Source organism: Aedes albopictus, chromosome 2 (genome assembly GCF_035046485.1).
Source record: "Aedes albopictus strain Foshan chromosome 2, AalbF5, whole genome shotgun sequence".
NCBI lineage: Eukaryota > Metazoa > Arthropoda > Insecta > Diptera > Culicidae > Aedes > Aedes albopictus.
Genome location: NC_085137.1, coordinates 399,086,151 through 399,111,533, shown reverse-complemented (window position 1 = coordinate 399,111,533; position 25,383 = coordinate 399,086,151). Strand labels below are relative to the sequence as shown.

The 25,383-nt window shown below is 39.9% G+C and overlaps 2 protein-coding genes across 2 annotated transcripts; both read left to right on the top strand.

Moving 5' to 3' along the window:
* Positions 1 to 4,003: 4,003 nt before the first annotated feature.
* On the top strand, positions 4,004 to 5,456 carry LOC109405126 (uncharacterized). Its single transcript, XM_062848947.1, has 2 exons — positions 4,004 to 4,464; positions 4,522 to 5,456. The coding sequence occupies exons 1-2, from the start codon at positions 4,093 to 4,095 to the stop codon at positions 4,945 to 4,947; spliced, it is 798 nt and encodes a 265-aa protein (XP_062704931.1). The 5' UTR covers positions 4,004 to 4,092; the 3' UTR covers positions 4,948 to 5,456.
* Positions 5,457 to 19,143: 13,687 nt separating this feature from the next.
* LOC109405168 (mitochondrial thiamine pyrophosphate carrier) lies at positions 19,144 to 20,654 on the top strand. Its single transcript, XM_019678188.3, has 2 exons — positions 19,144 to 19,313; positions 19,375 to 20,654. Exon 2 carries the CDS (start codon positions 19,538 to 19,540, stop codon positions 20,477 to 20,479), a length of 942 nt encoding a protein of 313 aa, XP_019533733.2. The 5' UTR covers positions 19,144 to 19,313; positions 19,375 to 19,537; the 3' UTR covers positions 20,480 to 20,654.
* Positions 20,655 to 25,383: the final 4,729 nt, after the last annotated feature.

Genomic DNA, 25,383 nt, shown 5'->3' with positions numbered 1-25,383 from the left:
GAAGATAAGAAAAATGACAACCGTGCGATGTTGACATTTTTTGTGCCGGCTGTTTTCGCACAGGGTGATACCGAAAATTTTATTTTGGTGCAAACTATTCCATTTATCATCCAACTCGATCCAACCATTAAACTAAAATATCAACGCGAGTTACAACGGTTTTCAGGCGATTTCAAATTCGTCTTAAATGTCTGATCATTCGTTCGTAATGTTAATGTTTATTTAATAAAAATGTATTACATTTCTGGCGTACAATTTGGATAGGTCAAATCTGCATACGAATCACAGCAAACTTACGGCCTATAGGCGAGGGATATATTGCGCGTTTCGCCAGATTCTCGCGCAAAAAAGGTTTGAAAATTGCTCATAGACCGTCGCCAGTTCAACAAATCATCACAGAGAACAGACATCCAAGTCCAGTTCCGAAACTGTGTAAGGAATTTAACGGCCATTTGAAATCGGCAACACAAGTGGCAATAGCGTGGCGCTGCAATCGGTTAATTTCCCATACTAATTTAATTCACCACTTGAAATGTTTCAATTCACCACTGACTGTGGCAATATGGTGTTTGGTGGCGTTAGTGCTGTCTTCGTGTATTGGTTTGCAACCTTACTCAAGTAAAGATTCAAATCCTTACACAACTTTCCAAATGAAATTTGTTCTAGCCTGGATACTTGCCTGGATATCTGTTCTCTGTGAAATCATGTTCGTGTCTTCTGCAATAAGTGCGGAAATTACCCAAAAATTAACCGCGCAGAACATATTCAAGCGATTAAATGCAGCTGCGCACATCTTTTACCGTTTTTAAGCTCGTTTTTAAGTAGTTTTGCGCCAGGGCTTACTGTTTATATTCAGTCCAGTGCTGCAATTTTTCGACAGGCCTTTATGATACAGGTCGGACTCGATTATCCGGGTGACTCCAAAATTATTTCACCCCGGATAATCGAATCACCCGGATAATCGAGCCATGCTTCTTTTCTTTTATTTTTGATGTTCTTCAATCAAAAACTGTTCGTTAAACATATAAGCTAACATACATAACGTTGTAGTGCCTAAACTCAACGTCTAGTATTATTACAACCATGTTTTTTGAAAATGAAATTTTAGCTGAAAAATGTGAAAAAACAAAAACAATTTTTAAATAGACAAAATCCTACTTACAGGTGTTGTATTTGATGTTTATCACATTTGTTGACATATTGTAATCTAAAAATTTGTAAACAAAGCAAAAACAAACGTTTCCCCGGATAATCGAGCCATTTTTCCCGGATAATCGAGCCCCGGATAATCGGGCCCCCGGTTAATGGAACCCCCGGATAATCGAGTCCGACCTGTAGCGATATTTTGCTTTTTTCATTTTCTCCATTTTGTTTTTCCTGTAAATGTTGCTTTCCGATCAGCAACACAGGAGCGAAATTAAATAGGTACTCACACTCGCACGCAGCGTGCTGAAAGCGAGAGCTGACAGGGCTAAATTTCCATTCAATTTTCTGTAGTTGAGTAATTTCACCCGTGGTAACGTATAGGGCACTCACTCTCACAAGCCACCGCTTGAGACGAATGGCCTGTCAGCATGAGTAGTGTGTGGATGATTGGGAATTGACCTTGTTGGGTTGCTCACGAATGGCGCTCTCGGACTCAGTCAGTTCTCACATCGAGGAACTGAAAACGACCGCCGCAGTCATTCATTTTCGGCTGAAAACAGGCACTGACACTGATATTTTGCAGGACTGATTCAGTCCGTACTAGTCCGTCGTTTAATATCCCTTTCGTGACGGAGCGCAAAAAAGTGAAATCTCCATACAAATGGCTCAACTTTGGCTCTCCAGAACTCTAAGGTTTCCCAACAAATCAACAATTATTACACCTCATTTAAAAGAACTACTCTTTATCTTCCGATTAATTCTAGCTTTGACTATACCTAGATAAATCGGAAATTATTATGTTTCCAGTTCAAAACCGAATTAGCGACATTTTTTCTTTTACTTGCGCTGCTTTCGCCTTGCGTTAAACACAATGTCGGAAGTGGGGCGCTGTATTGTACACCTGGTATTCTATACAGCGCCCCACTTCCGACATAGTGTATAACGCAAGGCAAAAGCAGCGGAAGTAAAAGAAAAAATGTCGCTAATTCGGTTTTGAACTGGAAACACAATAAAAATATGCGACAGATAAAACTTTTTCATGTTTTACGGCTTTTGTCCACTTTTTGTTTACCTTGTTGTGGTAAATCTCACAGGCAACGTAAACAAAAGTTTGTTTACACACAAACAAGTATAAGTAATGGCTGAACTACAGAAACAGTTTACATTAATGAAACAAAGTCTAAACAGATGAAAAAATATGCAAAACTTTTACCGCTCAACAGCACAATTGTGCTGGTTCGTCACGAAAGGGATATAGAGGCGTAAGAAAACGAGTTCGGTGTTGTTATTTTCTTCAATCACGCTAATCCCGGTGGACGACTGCTGTACGGTCGGTTATAGGGAACTGTGTCCACTGCGCTTTTGATTGCCAACAGTGCTCTTAGAGCACCTTTAACGGTGCGCTTCTATACCCCGTTTGGCAGCCCTCCATCATTGCAGCAAACTTTACCGGTCGCTGCTGGATGCGCTCGCAAAATAGTAGCGCTATGGGTGGGTGACCAAATATAGTAGCGGGACAGTTGCGCTGCTAAAAATTCTATGCGAATATGACAGCCCTCCCGATACGAATCAGGGTGATTAATTTGATTGCTACCGGTGTGGAAAAGGGTGGTTAAGTCAAAATGGTAGCGCTGCGCGGGTTGCTCGAATAGTAGCCGCCGTTAATGTTGCTCATAAACCTTCCTTGGGTGAAAACTAACAGAACAAAACTTAGACGACCCAAATCGGGCCATCCGTTCGCAAGTTATGCGCGGTCTCACGTATCCCGCTGCATTTTTATATATATTGTCGGGCCGCCACCAAAACCGGACGTCGCACAATCGAGTCGCGACGCGATCCAACTCGCGACGTTTTCGAATCATGTCAAAAGTAGTGCGCATCCTTCCCGTCGCTGTCAGCAACACAGCGCACTTAGAGTGACTGGAAGGGAGAGTGGCGTCATGTTCCAATTTTGACAGGTCTCCTGCTCGTTTGGAACGGGAATTTGTATGGATTTGACAGATGATCGCTGTTCCAATTTTGACATTGACGCCACTCTCCCTTCCAGTCACTCTAAGCGCACTAGATGCAACAGTTGCGACACTTGTGGACCAAGCAAATGGCAATTTTTGATCGAATGTCTGTCTTGATTCCAACCGGATAGATAATATAGAGCTTGCTGACGTTTATTCACGCTTTCAAACATGCAAGCGGAATAGGATTTGTTGTCATCAGGAAAGGTTTCCCGATGAAAACAAATCCTATCCCGCCTGCAAGCTTGAAAGAGAGAGGTGAATAAACGTCAGCAAGCTCTATAGATTTAACCGCAAGACATTGTTTTTTGCATCGCGAGTAGTTTTGGTACACCCTAGTGACAATCTCTTTGTTGTTGTTCTGTCATCTTGATTCTTGTTTTGCTCGAATGATTCTCTTCGCGCGCGCAACTTTTCAGCGCTTCCTCTAGCGGCGTCGGTGGTGTAGTGGTAAGCGTGGTTGCCTCTCACCCCAGTCGGTCTAGGTTCAATCCTAGTCGACGCCGTCGGTATTTCTGAGACAAAAATATCTGATCACGCCTTCCCTCGGATAGGAAGTAAAGCCGTAGGTCCCGGCCCATGTGTTGATGGGTTCGATATGTAGGGTGTCAGGTGTGTGTGGATGTCTCCCTGACCGTCCGTGTTTAGGCTTAGTACCAGAAATAGGCGGACGTTAAACTAGAGCTGATGCCGAACGGTGTCGGCTCGCCAGAAATAAGAAGAAGAAGAAGAAGCGCTTCCTCTGATCAGCTCTGACCTTTGTGATGCCCGTGATGCCTGATGGATGACCGTTCCGTTTTTAGAAACAGTTTCTTAACTGCCTCTCCTTCCTTATTTAGGCCGTTTAGGTAAGTATTTTGTTATATTTATCGAGCCAAGAACGCTCCTCTATATTACTGATTGATGTTTTTGTTATATTTTCTCCAGTTTGCATATGACTCCTCACGGAAACAAACGACGACGAGAGGTGAAAGAACAACCGAAAATTATGGTCCCCATGCAGACCGGAGATTGTTCCGACACGGAAGACAATTCGGAATTCGACTACTCGACTGACGACGATGATCTGGACACTATAATAGATATTTCTGATTGTGAAGATCTCGATGAAGAGGAGGAAATCTACGGTTTAATGCACCATGCAGATGTATCCGATTCGGATTTGATCGACTGCACCTACTCAACGGATGCAATGGACGTATCGGAACTTTGCGTGGAAGAAAAAACCGGTACGGCGACAGCACAATCGGTGAATGGAACTGGAAAGAAAGATTTCCACCAGTCGATGGAAACTATCAGCTGTGCGGTAAGGATTTTGATAATTTTAGTCTCTAAAGACTAGATATTTGTTTCTCATTCTCAGGACACAGTATCATCAGACATGAGCACCGACCCGGATTGGATTTCCACGGATGACGAAGAAGCCCTCGAGGAGTATCTGGTGTACAAGGAAATACTCCGGCAGAAGAAGATACAAGAGAACGCTAAGCGCACGGAACTGGAGCCCTGTGACGACATCGATGCCATCAATATGCGATACTGGACCAAGGGTAGCACAGCGGCGAAAGGTAAGCCCTGCACGATGACTAGTTCGGCCGGTCCGGCGGCTCGGATCGAGATGAGGCGGTTCGTGCTGCCGGCACAAGAAATGTTGAAAAATTACTTCCGCAGCGTGATTCCCAAACGGTTCGTTGTGAACAGCAAGGAGAATGGTTGCGTAAGTAGGAACAAAATGGATATCGGGGTTAAGATAAACCCGAATCGAATTGCACTTTCTGAGAAAAATTGAATCTTTTTTTACAAATTGACGAATGCTAGAAAAAGCAGGACCGGCTTTGGTTATCGACCAATCGAAAAACGTTTGCGTTCTATCGACAGTTTTAAAACGATAAAAATAGAATAAATATGAGAATAAAAGATACATCAATGTTAAATCTAGCAATAGGTACAATCAAGCTAAGGTATCTCTTCCTCCACCAAATTATAACGTAGATGCAGAGTTAAAATCCCTCTCTTGCATTACATACTGTTTAATCTACACTCTCAACTGTTCGATTTCGAAAGAAGTTGATCATCAATATTAATTTCTATTCTCGATTAGCCTAGACAGTCGTGTAGCAGTTTCTTCAACTGGCTAAGAGTATCACTACGGACTGCCTGATGAGGTGGTCCACCAAACAGGTGACCCCTAATTCATGGTGTCAAGCGGCTTAATGCGTACCGTGCCTAGGAATTGATGGTTAGAGGGTCTGATAAAAACCTAACCGTTAACGGTGCCTGTGAAGTACCACGGCACCCTCGGCACTATTTTGCCCTTATTTGTTTACGAATTTTCAAGATTGGTGCTCTTGAAAACGTGAGTGGGGGTCCAAGTCGGCCATTGTGGCAGCCATATTTGTATTCTCTGATGTTTCTCCTTAATAAAAGTGGGAATATGCAAAGTTTCATTAAAAAGAAGTTTGTACAGGTAAACCTTCATCATGCAAAAGATGCTTCTGCTCTGTTGAGTCAAATGTTTAAAAAAGATAGACTAGAAGTGGAGTTTATTCTAGAGCTTAGGACAAATAAACGAAAGATTCTTGGATTTTTTACACCAAATAGGAAAACTATTTAATGATGAACAATAAGATTCTCCCAGAACTGCTGTCTTAGTTCGTAAAAGGTAGAAATGCTACCCTACTTACCTTACCGATCAGGCTAAGGCCGGGGTGACCTCAGCTGTACATCAGGTATCAGAAGGCCGGCTCCAGAGGCACGTTATCCTCCATTTGGGACATTTGTGCCATCGCCAAAATAACAGCCTATTTCATCATCTACCTGAGGGAAAAGGAAAGAAATAAGGATAAGGATGGGGATAAGGGCAGGTAGGGAAATAGGAAAAATACCCTGGAAGAGGGTACTAACGCACAAGCGTACCACAATGGGTTCAAACAGCGCACAGTGGCGGGCCTCCATACAAAAGTCGGACAAAACCTCAAATGTTAACCGAAATTGCTAAAATTCACAGGTTATGATGGTTTTAGTTCCCTAAATCTATTTCTGATATGGAACTTATCATATATTTTGATTTTACTATATTAGGGTGGTTCAAAATTTTGATGTCTGCTGATTATGGAAAGCATGTAAAAATAATCGATAGTAAACTATCACGATGTGCTCGGTCTTGGGGTCTATTAATTCCATTGCACCTGACTGGGAGACGACGCGTCGTGGCAGAAGCTGATTACTTGACACATGGTAATTAGCTGGCTAGATGCGAATATCAAAACGGGACATGCCACAAAAGTTCAGCTTATTGGACGCAGTGGCTTAAATTCCCCAACAGGGGAGTAAAAAAAAAATCACGATGTGCTTTCTGAACGTAGGTTTTGATTAACCTTTTAATTTGGGGGTTCTTAAATCATGTATTGGTATTGAAATAAACTACAATTGTGTATTTGTTGCTGTTAGGTTGGTCCAAAATCTTTAAAACTACAAAACTCATTGGAACAAATCGTTTACGTTTTCTTTCAATGGATCAATTCAAATACACACCAAGACGTGGTATATTCTTAGGGACTGCCCAAGCTCATAGACCACGTGACATTTTACGGTGGGTTCACGGAGGTGTGTTAATTCAATCGTTATGGGGTCAGATAGTCTAATATAGTGAACTGCGTCAAATTTGAACAGCTTTTTATCAATCTCGTTTCAACAACTACATATATGCTCTTACGAGTTTGGGTTGTAAGGTACATCGATCCCTGCTTTCACTTATCGAAGCAACCGAAACAACCCTATCTATAAAGAATTGGCAATTCATATTCGCAATATTGAAGGGAGTTTTTGATAAACCATCATCAGAGATCGGTTATCATATTTATGAACAGTACAGTTCCAGCAAATATTTTCAAAAACTTTATCACTCTGTGTGTCGTTCAGTAGAAATGTGTTTAACGAAACTGCATGAATAACATACAATAAATCTTCAAGTTTAAAAAAAAAAAAAACAATTTAAGGGGTTTCACTAAAGAGCGTAAAATGTTTGTTTCATAAAACTGCGATTAAAATATTCAAAGATTGCCTTTTTGATCGCGACGTTTACGCAGAAAAAATATTTAACGTAGCGTTTAACGCCGTTAGTGAATTCCTTTTATCTATATATATATAAATGAGTTTGAAGTCCCTTTGAGGCAACAAAAGTCACGAACGGCTGAACCGATAAGGATGACTCTAGCATGGTTTGATTCGTTTTCATGGTGGCTGTGTTTATAAGTAGTAAAAGTTAAGAAAATCAAATAAAAAAGTAGGAAAATCGTGAAATTACTGATTTTTCATGAGTTGAGAAAAAAAAATCAACACGATCGAAATAGAGCCAATCTAGAGTGCGGTGCTGCAATGACCTCAACAGTTGTCAAACCACCACAACCGGGCAAGACAAAGTTTGCCGGGACAGCTAGTATTTTATAGATGATTGTTGCTTTGAACTGTAGCGATGTGCGTGTAGAAAAGAAACACGTAGATGTCAACGAATTTGTGTCACTATATATTGAAACTTCGATAGAAGTTCGTGAAGAGATTGCTTCCAAGGTTGTTGAGCAATTCTAACGATTAAGATGAATCGAAGAAACGACCAGTTTAAGAAAATCAATGAGCAACGGTTTGTAGTTATTTTTACTTGTTTTTCACGGTTGTTTTTGTCTTCCTTTTATTTTGAAGATTAAAGGAGTTAGTGTATCTGGTGAAGCAACATGTGGGTAGTGTCTAAGAAAATAAAGTCTTATTCATATTTAATCATCACTCCTTTCCTCTCCAGCTTACTGTTTTTAACTGGAGCACCCACCTTCTTGTATTTTTCTATCTAAAAATAAAATAATATTTAAAAAAAATAATTGAAAAAATGTTAAAGCTGTGGCCATTACATTATCAGACCCCAAACCCCCCAACCAACAACTCCCCCCCTCCCCTTATGACCATCTGACATGGTGAAAGTCTCTTACAAGAATGAAAATTACACTAAATTGTTAGTATTCTGAAGTCAATTTGAACTATGTTAAGATAAAATTGAAACTTCAAACAATATCACTTCCTCCACAACCATGCGGCTCCATTGTGACCTGACAGAAAAAAAAAAAATTTCGCGCTTAGCGCAAAAATGCGCAAACAGTGACCTATATAGCCAAAAACTAGACAAAATTGCACGTCAGATCCGGGATACGGCGTTGTTTTCTGATGTTTCCTAAACAAGTACTGGATCTCTTTAATACGAAGTTTTTCTCCAAAATTTCATAAAAGTCAATATGTTTGCATATTGTAAAAACAAAATAATTTTGTGATTGAATTCCAAACAGTCCCTGAAATGTAATGGTTATTCATACCCAAAAACACAAAAAATATTGTCACATTATTCAAGTCTTCCTAACTTTTACAACGAACTCATGAAGGAAGCTCATAAAATGAAGACAATAAATACTAATATTGTGGCGCATAAAACTTCAACTTCGAACAAATCTACAAGACTCGATTTTCGACCAAATGACTTGAAAATTTGGGGTTTTCTTAGTTGAAGTATCTATAATGGAAGAAAAATATTAGAAAAATAAAATATTGAAGTCGATTTTTGAGGTTTTGTCCGGCTTCCGGCCACTGTGCAGCGCCCTGAAAAGGGCACTGTAATAACGCATAAAGCGAAAGAGAGCCTATAGCTCTTTACCACAGCGGGTTAAGAACAACAGAATATCCTGAAGATTCAGGTTATCTGAAGTCAGTTTCACTTAATAAGTGTTTACCGAATACTCGGAAACGCAGTTGCGCGAAAACTGGACAATTACATATCAAATGATACGAAGTTCCATAATCGGATTCACAGCTATCACAGGCAAATGAATCAGCTTGCTGAATATTCACCATGTGATAGCTGAGTCGGCAGTGGCCAGTCAATGCTTTGACCAGCATGCTGCAATTCTGCTTTGACAGATTAGTTAGATACTTCGCCATCCGTAGAGATGGCTCAGCACTATACAATTTGGTTTGACGACATGACTCCAAACTATTCCAGTATCGTTTGTGCTGAGTGGCAGCCCAGGTGTCAATCTGAAGCTGTACCCAACACTTGGATACCGGAATAGCTGGCTCAGGGCCAATGAAGTCATGTGATGCTCCAGTGCGAGCTAACTCATCAGCCAATTCATTTCCAGCGATGGAAGAATGGCCAGGTACCCATACACGGTGAACAGCGTTTGCTGAATTCAGCTTCTCGATTTGAGTTCGACAAGCGATAACTATCTTCGACCTGGAGTTGGCCGAAGCAAGTGCTTTAATAGCAGCCTGGCTATCTGAACAGAAGTATATTACTTTGCCCATTACGTGCTGCTGAAGTGCTGATTGCACTCCACACATAAGAGCAAAGATTTCGGCCTGAAAAACGGTGCAGTGTCTACCAAGTGAGTAAGACTGATACAGCCTTAGCTCACGAGAATAAACACCAGCACCTGCTCGACCTTCGAGAAGGGAGCCATCAGTGTAACATACGATGCCGTCTGAAATACTTCTTTCCAGATAATCAGATGTCCACTCTTCCCGGGAAGGGAATTTCGTGGAAAATGTCCTATATGGAAAATTACAAGCAATTGTAAGATCACTTGGAGCAAGAACAATTTTGCCCCAATTTACCAGAAGTGAAAACAACAAGGTGTGTGTTGATGTGCGGTTCACAGGAGTTTCCTCTAGTAGACCGAGTACCCGTAACTGGTAAGTGCAAGGAAGTGCTTCTTGTTTGAGATGAATGTGTAGTGGGGCAACGTCAAAGAGAACTTCGAGCGCTGCCGTGGGAGTTGAAGAGAACGCTCCAGACATCGCCATTAAGCACATCCTTTGGAGATGGCCTAATTTTGATTGGACCGTTCTCACTTCACCCTTTTGCCACCACACAAGACATCCATAAGTCAATATTGGCCGAACCACAGTTGTGTAAATCCATTTGATATACTTGGGTTTTAGACCCCAAGTTGTACCAAAAGTACGCCGGCATTGCCCGAAGGCCTACAAGCTTTCTTGATTCTGAACTCAATGTGAGGTGTCCAGGAAAGCTTGGAATCAAGAATGACTCCAACGTACTTCACCTGTTCAGTCACATCGATTTCAGAATCAAAGGGACGCAAAGGTCGAACGCCATTGCGGTTTCGCCTTTCCGTGAAAAGAACAATAGATGTTTTACTCAGATTAACCGAAAGGCCATTTTGGCGACACCAACCCTCAACTACCTGAAGGGCGCTTTGCATCAGGTCGAAAAGGGTGCTGATGCACATACCAACTAACAATGTTAGGTAGTCGTCGGCAAACCATAAGTAGGAAAACCGCTATTATTGAGTTGCCTCAATAGCGTATCTGCTACGAGATTCCACAAAAGCAGTGATAAGACTCCCCCTTGGGGGCATCCACAAACACTCAATTTCCTAATCCCTGCTAGACGCAATGTCTAGAAGAGATATGGGTTTTTGATCATTTGATGAATCCCATTGGAAATCATTGGAGATATACCATGACTCCGTGCGGCTTCCAATATGGCATCGAAAGGCACGTTGTCAAAGGCACCCTCGATATCTAAGAAAACACCCAAACAAGATTGCTTTTGAGCCAATGCTTTCTCGATATCGTAAACAACCTTGTGTAAAAGAGTCACAGTGGACTTACCAGATTGGTAGACATGTTGGTTCACATGAAGAGGCACGTTGGCCAGATAAACATCACGGATGTGATGATCCACCATGCGTTCTAAGCATTTAAGAAGAAAAGAGGTCAAACTGATAGGTCTGAAACTCTTTGCTTCTTCATACGACGCACGACTCACTTTCGGAATAAACTTTACAGTAATATCCCTCCAGGATTTGGGAATATATCATGTAGCAAAACTGCAAACAAGTAGTTTTTTTTCAAAACATGTTTGAAATAATCAAATCCCTTCTGAAGCAAAATAGGATAAATCCCATCTGCCCCAGGAGATTTGAAAGGAGCAAAGCTATTAAGAGCCCACTCAATCGATTCTATAGTTACAATACTCCGAGCCAAAGCTAAAGAATCATAACTACAAGAAAAGACATCAGGTTCATTCGAAGATGTAATATCCACACATCCAGGGAAGTGTGTGCTGATGAGCATTCCAGAACTTCCTCATCAGAGAAAGTCAGATCGCCATTTGGCAAACGAAGTTCGTTCACCCGGAAATCCTTAGATTTCGCAAGGATTTTGTTTAACCGACTGACTTCACTCAAGCTGGAAACATTTGTACAAAGGTTTTTCCAGCCGGATCGTTCAGCAGACCGGAGAGCTTTCCTGTAGGCCTTGCGAGCCGACCTGAAAGCCTCCGAACCAGCCGAACGTCGTCTGTTCCAACTCTTTCTACATTGTTTCCTGAGTTTCGCCAGATCAGAGTTCCACCCTCTTGTGATCTTCACAGACCGTAGAGGACATGCTTCTTCAAAAGCTTTCATGATGAAGGTCGTTGTAGTATCAACGGCATCATCTAAATCACTTGGAGTGTCAATGGATGGTGAGTATCCATGAAATTTGGCCGCAACCAAATCAGTAAAAATATTCCAGTTTGTTGACCGAGGATTCCTGAAACGCAATGTTTGCGAAGTAACAGTTAAATGTTCAAAAAAGATATAGCGATGATCAGATAAAGATTCTTCATCTGACACATGCCAATTGGTCAGCTCGTGACTAATTCTGCTAGAGCAAAGCGTTATATTTAACACTTCCTCTCTGGCAGATACCATGAAGGTTGGGCGGTTGCCTATGTTAAGTAATGCAAGATCTGTACTACTTAAGTACTCCATCAAACTGGAGCCTCTCAAGTTGATGTCTGAGCTGCCCCAGATGATATGGTGAGCATTAGCATCACTGCGGAAGGCCTTTGAAGTGCAGTATGCGATGACTTGTTTGAAAGCATCCGTAGGGGATGATGATTCATCATGCGGTAAATACACAGAACAATAGACGTATTTCCTGTTGAGGTTTCCAACAGATACATCAATTGTGATAGCACATATTATGCTTTTGGTTGAAATACGAAGTGACCGAACGTGCGAAAATTGATTTTTAACCTACTTAGAAATGTCGCAACTCAATTTGGATTAGTGCATATTGTTGCTCTTAATTAGCATAATGATGCGCAACAGAAAAAATAGATTCAAATTTACGTCGCAGCTGCAACTTCGCATGTGCTTCTAGCGATGACTTCGATTTGGTGGTGCGACGATAATACATCTCTGGTGGTTAGCTCAGAGATGAGTGTAGCAACTATTGCGTTGTTGACAAGCACACAGGCTCGAGGCATGACACGTGAGTTTGCCATTTCATGTTTACTGAAAGTGGCAAACACCGGGTTCACAAGGTTTCCTAGATAAAAATTTCCCTTACGAAAGTAAGGTTCTTGTACCAAGGCCACTTGGGCTGTACCGTTTTGCATAAGTCTGCAAAGATTGATCGTTGCTGTTCTTTTATGCTGAAGATTGATCTGAGCTATCCTAACCGTAGCCACTACCCAAACTAGGTAAGATTAAACTCTTCGCAACAACAGCACAACAAAGAAAAGCAACAATAAAACCAAATCGGTATCGATTGGAAAACGCCAAAGGCGAGGATACACAGAATACACTGTGTAAATCGCATAATGCGAAACCATATAGGTGAAAATTTAAACTAATTAACAACATCTTCATAATCCCGCCCTTATTTAGCCTCAAGTGAGACTAAAGAAGGGCAGCTGATTGTCTCGGAGGAACACAAGGTCCACTGCACCATTGCTCCGGTTAGCGCAGTAAGGGCTACATACTGTGGAGGGTGCCCTGGTACTCCACAGGCTCCGTTAGCAATTAGGTTTTTATTAGACCCCCCTAGCCATTCATTCCTAGGTACGGTAAGCATAAAGCCGCATCACACCATGAATTAGGGGTCAGCTGTTGGTGGATTCTTACCACCGGAACAGGCGGTCCGTAGTGTTATTCTTAGCCAATTGAGACAATCGCTACCGACACTACACAGCTATCTAGGCTGATCGAGAAAAGAAGTTAGTATTGATGATCAACTTCATACGGACTCGAACAGCCGAAAAAAGGTTGAAATGCTACCCTACTTACCTTACCGATCAGGCTAAGGCCGGGGTGGCCTCAACTGTACATAGTAGCCGTGTCCATTCCACTCGGTACCTGTTTGTCTCCAGTTCCGCACTCTGTGAAGGGTCCGCAAATCGTCCTCTACTTGGTCGACCCACCTAGCTCGCTGCGCACTACGTCTTCTTGTACCGGTCGGATGGCTCTCGAGAACTATTTTAGTCGGGTTGCTATCCGACATCCTGATGACGTGACCCGTCCACCGTAGCCTCCCGATTTTCGCGGTATGGACGATGGTTGGTTCTCTCAGCAGCTGATGCAGCTCGTGGTTCATTCGCCTTCTCCAAGTCCCGTCTTCCATCTGCACTCCGCCGTAGGGTAGAAGCTTCAGTTTTGGCCAGTCCGGAGTTTTGACCATAGCGCGGTATTCAGCCTGTTACGATCTAAATCGGCAGAAATTTATTTCAATTCAATTCAATATTTATTTCTAACTTAACAAATACAGGAGTTGAACATTGAAATTTGGGATACCTTACAACAATAACATAGACCAAGCACTTCTCTGACGAAAACTAACAAACAACTAGCAACAATTTTGACAAAAAAGGAAAAAATCTAGAAAAAAAAAACCTTTGAAGTAGCGTAGGAAATGTTATAGAAGAGAAAAGCTTAATACTAATATCACATGACTATGCGGCCAACTCTTGTAAATAATAGAGGATTTAAAGATGAGGCGCAGCTCTGTTGGAATTTGGGAATGAGTCTCCGGAACCAGTCGTCGATTGGCTCCACTCCCGCAAGACGGTGTACCTCTGCCGTTGGATGGAAGGCGCTCAGATCCAAAATCATCTTGAGCAAGCGATTCTGCTTGACTTGGACTTTCTTCCGGTGAACGAGGGCGCAGTCGTACCAAGCAGGAAACCCATACGAAACCGTAGGCCGGAAAACGGTTTTGTATAGAAGGATTTTGATGTTGGAATCCAAGCGAGATCCTCTTCTGACAAGCGGATACAACATTCTAATGAGTTTGTCGACTTTTTGAAGACAGTTGTTCACATGTCAGTTGAATTTCAGCTTTTGGTCCAGCGTTACATCCAGATAGTCGACATTTGGAGACCACGAAATGTCTACACCATTGCAAGAGACAAGGCGCTGCGGTAGAAATCTAGGGCTTCTACGGCGGGTGAAGAAAATAGGAAATGGAAATCATTTTTATAAAAATAACCAATAATCCTATGAAAACAACCAATGTGTCAAATGAAAGGTTTCAATCTATATTTTGAAGGAAAAATGCAGAAATCAAACCAATACTTGATTTTTGAATTAAAAGTGACACTGGCCAAAATAGAAGCTCTGCCGCAGTTTTGGCCATATTCTTAAGTTTGGTTTCTATTTTGGCCAATCACGTGTATTTCTTATGGGAGTGGCCAAATTAGAAGCACCCTGGCCAAAATAGATATATGGGAGCTCATTTTTTAAGGAAATATATTTTTTTCTTCCAGTTTTTAATCAAAATGTATGGTTTTCACAGCTGTAATCATCATATTATATTAGAATCTGCTTGTGAAAAATAAATGTATGCCGATTTAGATCGTAACAGGCTGAATACCGCACTATGGCCAAAACTCCGGGCTGGCCAAAACTGAAGCTTCTACCCTATATCTATTTTGTCCAGGGTGCTTCTAATTTGGCCACTCTCCAAGAGGTATGCTTGGAGAAAATCCTGGGAGAATTTCTAAGAAAATACATAGGGGAATATCCGGCGGAATTACCGATGAAATCTATGTGTGAATTTATGCAGGAATCTCTGCAAGAATGTCTTCCAGCCTTTCAGTAAGAATAGTTAGGAATCTCTGAAAGAATCCGTAGAAAAATTTCTGAAGGAATCCTTGGAGGATTTTCTAAGACTTCCTTAAGAAATTCTTGGTGCAATTTCTGGAATAGAAATGTCTTGAAGGAATATCTGAAGGAATGTGAAAAAATCTTGGGTATTTTCTTAATTATCTCTTGTAGAATTTTTAAAGTAATTTTTGGAGAAAAATCTTTAGAAAGTTTCTGAAGTTCTGAGTTTAGAAGTTTTGAAGGATTTCTGAATTTCTGATTTTTAATATATCCGTGAATCTTTATCTTAAAAAAAATCCATGGAGTATTTTTGAGAAAGTTCATGAAAGGTTTTCTAGATGAATGCTTAGATAAATTTCTGAAGGAATCTATGAAAAAAATCTGAAAAAATTCCTAGATGAATTTCTGGAACAATCTTTGCAAGATTTAAGGATTTTTTTTAAGTATTTTCTAAAGGTATCCATGCAACATTTTTGGCTATCCGTGCAAGACTTTCTTAAGGAGTTCTTGGAGAAATTTCTGGAGGGCATTCTAAAGTCTAAAGGAATCCCTAGAAGATTTTGTGAAAGAATTTCTGATTGAATTTCTTTAGTATTTCCTGGATTATTTTTTAAAGTAAATCTACGAGGAATTTCCAAAGGAGTTTCTGAAAAAATGCTTTAAGAATCCCTAAAAGCTTTTTTCCAGATACTCGTAAAAGATTTTTGAAATAAATCTTAGGATGAATTTAAGCAAGGCTCCATGACAAATTTATCAAAAAATGGAAGTTTTTTTGTATGTAATCCTTGGAGTTAAAATTATTGATCGAATTTATAAAACAAAAAAAAAACACTCGAAGATCTTCTGAAAGAATCCCTCGAAAGATTTGTGAAGGACCCATAGGAATCCCAGCAGAAAATTCCCAAATAGATCTTATATTTTTTTAAAGAGTCCCTGGAGACATTCCTAATAAAATCCCAGGAAGATTTTCTGACAGAAATTCATATTTTCAGAAAAAAACCTCTGGAGCAATTATTTCCAAAGCTACTCCCGGAGAAAGTTTTGAAATAAATCCTTAAAAGATCGTTTGAGAGAAGGTTTAAAGGAATATCCGATGGATTTGTCGGTTAAAAAATCTCTGAAGGATTTTCAATGAAATCTCTGGAGGCATTTCTGCAAAAGCCAATACACAACTTTCTTAAACAACTCTTTATGCAATTTCTGGAAGAATTCCTAGTGGAATTTCTGGAGAAATTAGAAGTTGCCATAGAAATTTCTGGTGAATCCTTAGAAGAATTTCCAAAGTAACCCCAGTACAAATTTTTAAAGAAATGTAGGGTATTGGTTCCCTTATTAACCGTTATGTGTCCGACAAACTTTTTGCTTTTTTCTACACCGTGCTTTTTAAATGGGCGGTGGGTACCCGGGTACCCTGTCGGCCACATAAGGGTTAAGCATGTGGCTCCCATTTTCACCCAACGAAAAACAAAGGATTGAGGCGGTGTTTGCTTTGTTTCTTATTTTTGTATTTTTTGTTAGAAGTGAGCACCCATGAAAACAAAAAGAACGGAATCAATCGGTGCCGTAATTGCTTGTTTTCGAATGGGATGAATATGGGAGCGTGAGATTACTGATGGCACACGTACCCTATGAAACATTTTCTGAAAACGTCTGGCATATTTTCTGAAGGCATCGCTCCTGGCATCGCTGAAAGTTTTTTAAAAGCAATCTCAGGATAAATTTCTGAATAAATGGCCAAACAAATTTCTAAAGGAATCTCTGAACGAATTTTTGGAAGAATCCCTAAAGGAATTCCTGCTCAAATTCGTGGATAAATATTTTATTTAACAAAAAATAGCAGGGATTCAGAAGTGAATCATGAAAGATGCTCTGAAATAATTCTTTGTGGAATTTGTAGAATAGGTGGAATTTCTAAACAAACCCCTGAACAAAATTTGCGAATGAATCCATGGAAGATTTTTTGAAAGAATCTGTGAGGGAATTTTTGACCGAATACTCGACCGAATTATTTTAGATAGGGTGCGGGCACCGGTTTTGGCCAGTCTAAGGAAAATCATTTTTATAAAAATAACCAATAATCCTATGAAAACAACCAATGTGTCAGATGCAAGGTTTCAATCTATAGGGGTAGGCGGGGCAATATGGACACCCTAAGGTTTTTGCCAATTTTACCTGGCAAGATGTCAAACAAGTTTAGTTTTTTGATACATGTATCCTTTTAAAGTCTATTTAGCATCTATTGCATAAGAATGCTCACGAAGAAAAATGATTTATCCACTTCAAAAAATGTTATGAAAAATGTTAGTTTTTCATGACCGTCTTCAAGCATACGGGGCAGAATGGACACCCCCATGGGGCATTATGGACACCATGAGACTTTTACGTATTTCGTACATTATTTACACCTATAAAGTCATTTCATTACAAAACAACTATTATGGATGAATAATAGGCCGAAGTAGTTCATTTTCGTTCAGTTAATTTAAATTCAGGCTGTTTTGGATAAAGCTTCGTTTTTGTCGGCATGTACAGCTGTGCCTAGAACAACTATTTTCCACTGCTGTCGTTTTATGACCAATTTGTTTCACCCTATGTCTACTATAGTGAACTTTTAACCGAAAATATACTGAAATCGAAGAATTTGGTTGGTTTGTGATTTAGGTTATATTTTTCCCTTGCCGCTTCTTTCAAAAAGGTGAGTGTCCATTTTGCCCCGGCAGCAGAAGATATTTCCAAACTTGATTTTTGATATAATAAAGAAGAAAATATAAACATGTTAAGCATGTAGATACAGCAAAACTACTTGCATGTGTTCTAGAAATATCAAGTTTTAATCGACCTGCAATAAATTAATCACTAAATCTTATTTTAGATGGTGTGAAAATTATAATTTCCATGCACAAAAAACGGAGGACGCAACTTTTTCGTGTAAAATCAAGTATAATTTTAATTGCGAATGTTTCTTTCCTGAAACTACATTTTAGACAAATGGACTATATTCTCCATTCATTAAAAGTTCAAAAAAGTTCGCATATTTCAAAATATTGAGGGTGTCCATTCTGCCCCGGGTGTCCATAATGCCCCGCCTACCCCTATTTTCAAGGAAAAATGCAGAAATCAAGCCAATACTTGATTTTTGTATTAAAAGTGGCACTGGCCAAAATAGAAGCACTGCCGCAGTTTTGGCCATATTTTTAAGTTTGATTTCTATTTTTAACAATCACGTGTATTTCTTATGGGAGTGGCCAAATTAGAAGCACCCTGGCCAAAATAGATATATAAGAGCTGATTTTTTAAGGAAATATATTTTTTTTTCTTCTAGTTTTTAATCAAAACGTGTGGTTTTCGCAGCTGTAATCATCATATGGTATTAGGATCTACTAGTAAAAAATAAATTTACGTCGATTTTGATCGCAACAGGCTCAATACCGCACTATGGCCAAAACTCCGGACTGGCCAAAACTGAAGCTTCTACCCTATGTTTTTTAGAAAAAAATGTGAAGAAAATTTTGGTTAGATAGGCTCCCTACGATTGCCTAGAGTAATTTCTGAATCCAGAGAAATTTCTGAAGTAATTCCTGGGCGAATTTCCCAAACAATCTCTGAAATGATTTGTGAAAAATCACGGAGGTGAAGCAATTCATGCCAGATTCCGTAGAAGAATTCTTTGTGACACTTCTCAAGGAACATATGGAAGATTTTCTGAAATAGGGTATGTGTGCCATCAGTAATTTCACGCTCCCATGTTCATCCTATTGCCTATTCGAAAACAAGCGATTACGGCAGCGGTTGATTTCGTTGTTTTTGTTTTCATGCGTGCTTACTTCCAACAAAAAATACAAAAATAAGAAACAAAACGAACAAAGCTACAATCCTTTATTTTTCGTAGGATGAAAATGGGAGCCACATGCTTAATAAGAGAAACAATACCCTATTTGATTATTTGATTTGGAAAGGTTTTCTTCGGAAGCCGTCGTAATAAAGTTGAATTGTGTTGTTCTTAACAATACAGCGAATGATTCGTGAAATATCCACTGAGTATTCTCGCCTATAGTAACTGTTCCGATTATAATACAACCATTAAAGCGGTAGCTGCACTTGAAACATTGATGTCTTATTTTGATTACCTGTAGTGTTGAAGTTTGTTATCGCTTGTTTGTTGGTAAATAAGCATCATATCGCAGATCGTGTCGCAGAAACGACAATTTGATGGATCGAAAATGTAAGAAACATTTTAGTTTGATTTTTAGAACATTAGCTAATGATTCGATTATATTTTTCAGTTTGATTTTGTAACCTGAGACGATTTAGTTCAAACTCCAAGGAGAAATTCATATCACCCTTGCTGCCACATATGATGAAATCGATTCATCTATCTTATCCACTGTGATGTAACACTGGAACGATCATAAGGCTCATTACTGTACATAGAGATCGAAGCCAGCTATGGACCGCCATAAGGATGACCGAGCCAACTACACAGCCCTGGCCGGAGGTCTGACCGGTGTTATCACGCGTTTCATCTGTCAGCCTTTGGATGTACTGAAGATTCGTCTCCAGCTGCAAGTGGAACCGATCAGCACTCGATCGGAAACCTCCAAGTATCGATCGGTGGCCCAATCGATCAGCTGCATTTACCGTGAGGAAGGTCTGTTCGCTTTCTGGAAGGGACATAACCCGGCTCAGGTGCTCTCGCTGGTTTACGGAGTTGCACAGTTTTCGTTCTACGAACGATTCAATCTAGTACTGCGTGATCTCGAATTGCTCAAAGGACACGATCGAGCGAGGAATTTCTTATGTGGTGCTTGCAGTGGATCGTTTGCTGCGCTGACCATCATGCCTCTGGATGTCATCAGGACTCGGGTCATATCGCAGGATCCTGGAAAGGGATACAAGAATGGATTCCAGGCAATCAGCACCATCTATCGGGTGGAAGGAATACGGGGATTGTATAGAGGGTTAGGACCAGCTTTGTTGCAGATCGCACCTTTAACCGGAGGTCAATTTATGTTCTACAATATGTTCGGCACCATTGTGAAGCAGATAGAGCAGCTTCCACCGAATGCAAATCTACCGCCAACAGAGCTATTCGTTTGCGGGGGAATGGCTGGCCTCTGCACCAAATTGATAGTCTACCCACTAGACCTAGCCAAGAAGCGACTACAGATACAAGGATTTTCTCAGAGTCGTCAAACGTTTGGCAAACATTTCGTGGCCAACCATTTGCTACAGTGCCTCTACCAGGTGTGCCGTGACGAAGGTCTCCGTGGATTGTACAAGGGGCTAAATCCATCGCTGCTGAAAGCTGCCCTGACGACTGCATTTTACTTTGCCATTTACGATCGACTGCTGCTGATGTTCAACAGTGGCTTCCGGAGGTCCGGTTAATATAATTGATGATATTAGTATACGTCGTTGATATTACCGAAACAAGCACACTGCTGTCAAGTACGCTTCCTCGCGAATGCCATTGATTTTATATTTGATACTGTTCCTAGGCTTAAGATTCACTTACTCAGGGTATTTTAATAATGCACAAAAGAATATATATGAGATACCTGAATGGTAACAATGTTAATTAAATATTGAGAGACAAATCCCCTAAGCCGATTACTTCTTCTTCTGAGTGGCTCTACGTTCCCACTGGAACTTGGCTGCTTCTTTCCAACTTAAGTAAGTACGTACGACTGCATAAATAAAATGTTAAGGTTTGTTCCAGACATTGTGAAATAACTACCAAATCAATTTGTTTCACTATAAATGGGTATAATCGTCAAACAGCCACACTAGTTATAATAAGGTCAAATGAAATCCCTGAACAAAAATCAAGCATACAAGTAGGGTTTTATAAGGAAATGGCAACTAGGGCAATTACTTTGGGTATTTTCAACATTTTTTTTTTGTGTTCATCATGATGGATTCTTGCCCCCTCAGATATCCCCGATGCTCTGGAAAATAGTCTCCTATGGCTGTGGTTGTTTTGAACGAAAACAATCGGTGCTACAATGAAGAATGGTACCGCGACCGCACCTAATTCCAATCACTTTTTTTTCGGTTCCTAATTCCGTTCACACCATGCAAAACAAATGGGGTGAACGGAATTAGGAACCGAAAAAAAGATGATTGGAATTAGGTGGTGTCACGGTACTCATACCCTGAACTAATTGTGAAAATTCTAATTTTGCACACTTCTGTGGATAGATCATTAGCAATTTAAATCATATATCTCAACTTCAGAGTAGTTTGGATAATCCAGGATACCTCTAAGATGTTGATTCATCACCAGGATATCACTAGTAACATTTCATGAAACATCTACATAGATGGAAATTTAAAAAAGCGCACCACCTTCAATGTACATTAGGCCTTTTTGGTGCGCCTTTTTTCCACTTTTTCAAAAATGTTCTCTAATTCTCAAGTCCACCCCCAAGTTTCGATTGGCATCCAAAAAAAAGTAACTGGTCAAAATTTTAGCCAAATTCATTGAAATTAAGAGATGCATCAAATCAGTTTTGTGTTTTTAACTATTCCCGGAATTCAAAAAATCATAACTCCACTAAAACTTATCGAAAATTGTTTCTTCCGACACAAATACGAAGATATACTTGTTTGCTATAAGTTCAACGTATACCGATAAAATCAATGAAAACATGTGTAATTACCTCATTTGTAATCCGAAAAAACCCTAAAAATTGAATTTTTTATTGAATTTCTAGAACACCCTAATTTTAAAAAACGACATCATACTTTCTAATGTTTTGTAATTATTTGCTTCTTTGACGTCAATGCTGTAGGAATTGAGCAAAATTATTAAATTGCTGGGAAGCCAAATACCGTGAGGTGCCCATATTTCGTGCACTTAAGAATTCTAGAAGTTTGATAAACGACAGAAATTTTACCATAAGGTATATCAGATTAATTTCTTCAATAATATTTAGTGCTGGCACTGTAGCTTCCAAGAAAAATATAAATTAGGCAACTTCACATTATACAAGATAGTTACAGCATTAGTTTTGATTTGTTTGAAAGTGCCAAATTTTGTGCACGGGTTTCAAATTTCGTTCAAAATGGGTCCAAATTTCGCTCACTCTAAAATACGTAGAATTCGCCTAAATGTGTTAATTTTTAAAACGTAGCATACTCATACAATACCAATGAAACCATAAAGTGTAGATAAAATCGATATCTGTGACGAAATATGAGTGAATATTTGCTGTTTCCCATATTCGTCCTTGATGTTTACATTAAGAATTCCAAAAATCCTTCTGTAGTTTTAAGGGTTATTATTTTAGACATTTGTTTTGCTCTTTAATTGACATCTTAATTAAACAATATATTGTTTGCTATTCGAATTAAATGTTCACTAACTTAACTGATGGTTAGTAATGTGAATTAATTCATTTTTGTAATTGTAGCATTTTTTGTTTCTATTATGTGCCATTAATAGGCACATTCTTCGGGAGGCTAGTTTTTTTTTGTTTATTTATTTATTTATTTATTTATTATTTATTTTCACTTCATTAAACTTTTTTTTTACAAATTCAAAAACCTTAGCAGAGATTTGTTTCACTTACAGCTGCGATTAATCGTTTACTTTTCAAGGAAATTATTACAAGTATTTAATTATTCTACAAAGGGAAAAATTTACAAAAAAAAACCCTGCATTAAGCTTTTATTATTTCCTAATTCCTACAACTAACGTATCACAGATTTATCTGGGGGAAGATGGGGGAGGCTAGTTCTAGTAAAGTGTCGTCTTCCAAATTTGTGTTTTAACAATAAGGCTTACGGCAATAATTTGCTTGACTAAAACTATTTGCTGTAAACTACTACTCCCATGTTTGGATACATAAAATCATCCTGGGTTTACTTAGTATTCCCACAATTTATTTTTATTTTTATTTTTTATTTTTTATTTTTTCACTTTCTACGTAGTTTATGAGCAGTCCCTAGCTAACTTTAAACCAATTAAAATAGTTATTAGAACTATTAATAATAACCGAATCATGCGATGGCTGCAAGTACACATGAACCTCTAAAACAAAGTTAGTTTAATTTAATTTCGTCATATCTAAATTCAACCACCTACAGCTCATTTTAGAAGCTGAACCTGAGAATATGGTATATGAATAACTTGTGCGGCTAGACCAGTTCTACAAAAAAATTACGAAAAAAATCGCTATTTTTCAAATATTTAAGGTAAATGTCACGGACTACCTTTGAAAAATGTCAATTGACATTTACCTTAAATATTCGAAAAAAAGTGTTTTTTTCTGTGACTTTCTTGCAGAACTGGTCTAGCCGCCAAGTTATTCATATACCATATTCTCAGGTTCAGCTTCTAAAATGAGCTGTACTGCCGTGAATCGCATATCTGTCCCATTTGCATAGGAAATCCAGCAAAGATGGGACTGATATGCGATTCACGGCAGTGTAGGTGGTTGAATTTAGATATGACGAAATGAAATTTTCAACACTGGCTGCGACAATGCACGAGAGCCTGGGACAGCTTTCATCGTAATGGGCAAAATACAGAACAGCGCGATTAGTACGTGTCCGTGGCCGATCGACTATAAGATCAAGAACCAATTCTTCAATTTCAACATAATCAACGTGCAGAGCCATCACTCTAGTCTAGACTAAAAGCACTGATGATGACATGGGCACATTGCACGCGCAGCTCGAACGCGAGAACGTCCACTGCCCAAGTCACAATGCCTCATCGTAGAAGGCCTGAACGCCCAGGCCAGGAGGAGGAATTCAAACCGAGAATTGGAAAGTTCAGTGCTCACTAGCTGATGAAGAAAAACGGCCGAGTTATCGATTCCGTCGCCTACAGAAACATGGTCATTCGTATCATACTTATTCTCCAACACAACCTCCTTTATCGTTACACCAGGAGATGACCACAGCACACGGCACCGCTATCGACCATGTTCTGGTTGATGGACGGCACTTCTCCGACATTATCGATGTCAGGACCAATCTTGGCGCTAATATCGACTCTGAGTTGTCAACTAGCACCTACAATATTCCGTCATAACAATGTACGGTACCGGCGACCGCCACACTATAGCCTAGAGCAGGTGCAACACAACGGATTCGTGCAGCGAGCCGAAATGAATCGGAATATGGACGGGGCCTTATAGGCGGATCAACGTGAGGTGATCGAAAGGTGGAGGCAGCATTTCGACAAACACCTGAATGATGAAGAGAACGCAGGCCCTGAGAATCAAGGCAGTGGAAGAAAGGACTACCTGGACTACCTCAGCACGGCGGACGATGGCAGCTGATAAGGATATGTTATTGCAGCTACACTCGTTAAGATGAACCCACAATCGTTTGTCATCTGTGTGTGGAGTGGGAGGAAGAATGTAGAATCTCCCAGATTTACAAGAATGATTACCATTTGAAATTTGAGAACTTCAGAGCGATCACAATTTTGAATGTTGTTTACGAAATGTTATCCCAGATCATCTGGTGTCGACTGTCACCTAAAACAAATGAGTTCATGGAATATTCTCATGCCGGCTTCATCGACCGCCGGTCGACAACAGACGAGATCTTCACCGTACGGCAAATCCACGTATCATTTGTTCATTAACTTTAAGGCTTCGTACAGAATCGACTGCACAGAGCTACGGAAAAACCATAGACAAAAAAGGGTTTCCTGGGAAGCTGACCAGAATGATTAAAGCAACGATGAACAGTACGCACAACTGCGGGGGTTTCGGGTGAACTATCCGATTCATTAGGTTCTCGCCGTATATATCATTGTACTTGCCACACAATGTACAAATTCATGCAATGGCAGGCAAAAAAAAGCCCTTCAATTAATAACTGTGGAAGTGCTCTACGAACACTAAGTTGAAGAGAGGCAGGCAAAGTTCCAATGGTAACGTCGAGCCATAAAGAAGAAGAAGAAGGGCATTATCGCCAGAAAATTTGAAACTCGCACCATTAATTGAAGTCGTGCGTACTACGAACACCAAAAGAAACTGCGGTCAAAAAAGGTTCACCCGCACCAAATGTAGGTACCATGTGCAAACCGCTTATGAGACCGGTGGTCATCTACGGACACTAGACATGAGCCATGCTTCGGAAGGACCTGTTAGCACTCGGGAGTTTTGGAGGAACGCGTGCCAAGGACGATCGGCGGTAAGCAGAAGAAGGATCAACCACAGGCTCACTTCACTCTACGGCGAACTCGACAGCCAGAAAATGACACAAGTCGTAAAAAATACGATGGGCAGTGCAGCTCTAATTTCTTAACCTTCCACGCTAATACTGAA

What these genes read in the sequence shown, in the direction of transcription:
- LOC109405126 (XM_062848947.1), top strand. Translation starts at nt 4,093, where the DNA reads ATGACTCCTCACGGAAACAAACGACGACGAGAGGTGAAAGAACAACCG. An exon ending in TGGAAACTATCAGCTGTGCG is followed by an intron (nt 4,465 to 4,521) that starts GTAAGGATTTTG and finishes TCTCATTCTCAG; the next exon opens with GACACAGTATCATCAGACAT.
- LOC109405168 (XM_019678188.3), top strand. Translation starts at nt 19,538, where the DNA reads ATGGACCGCCATAAGGATGACCGAGCCAACTACACAGCCCTGGCCGGA.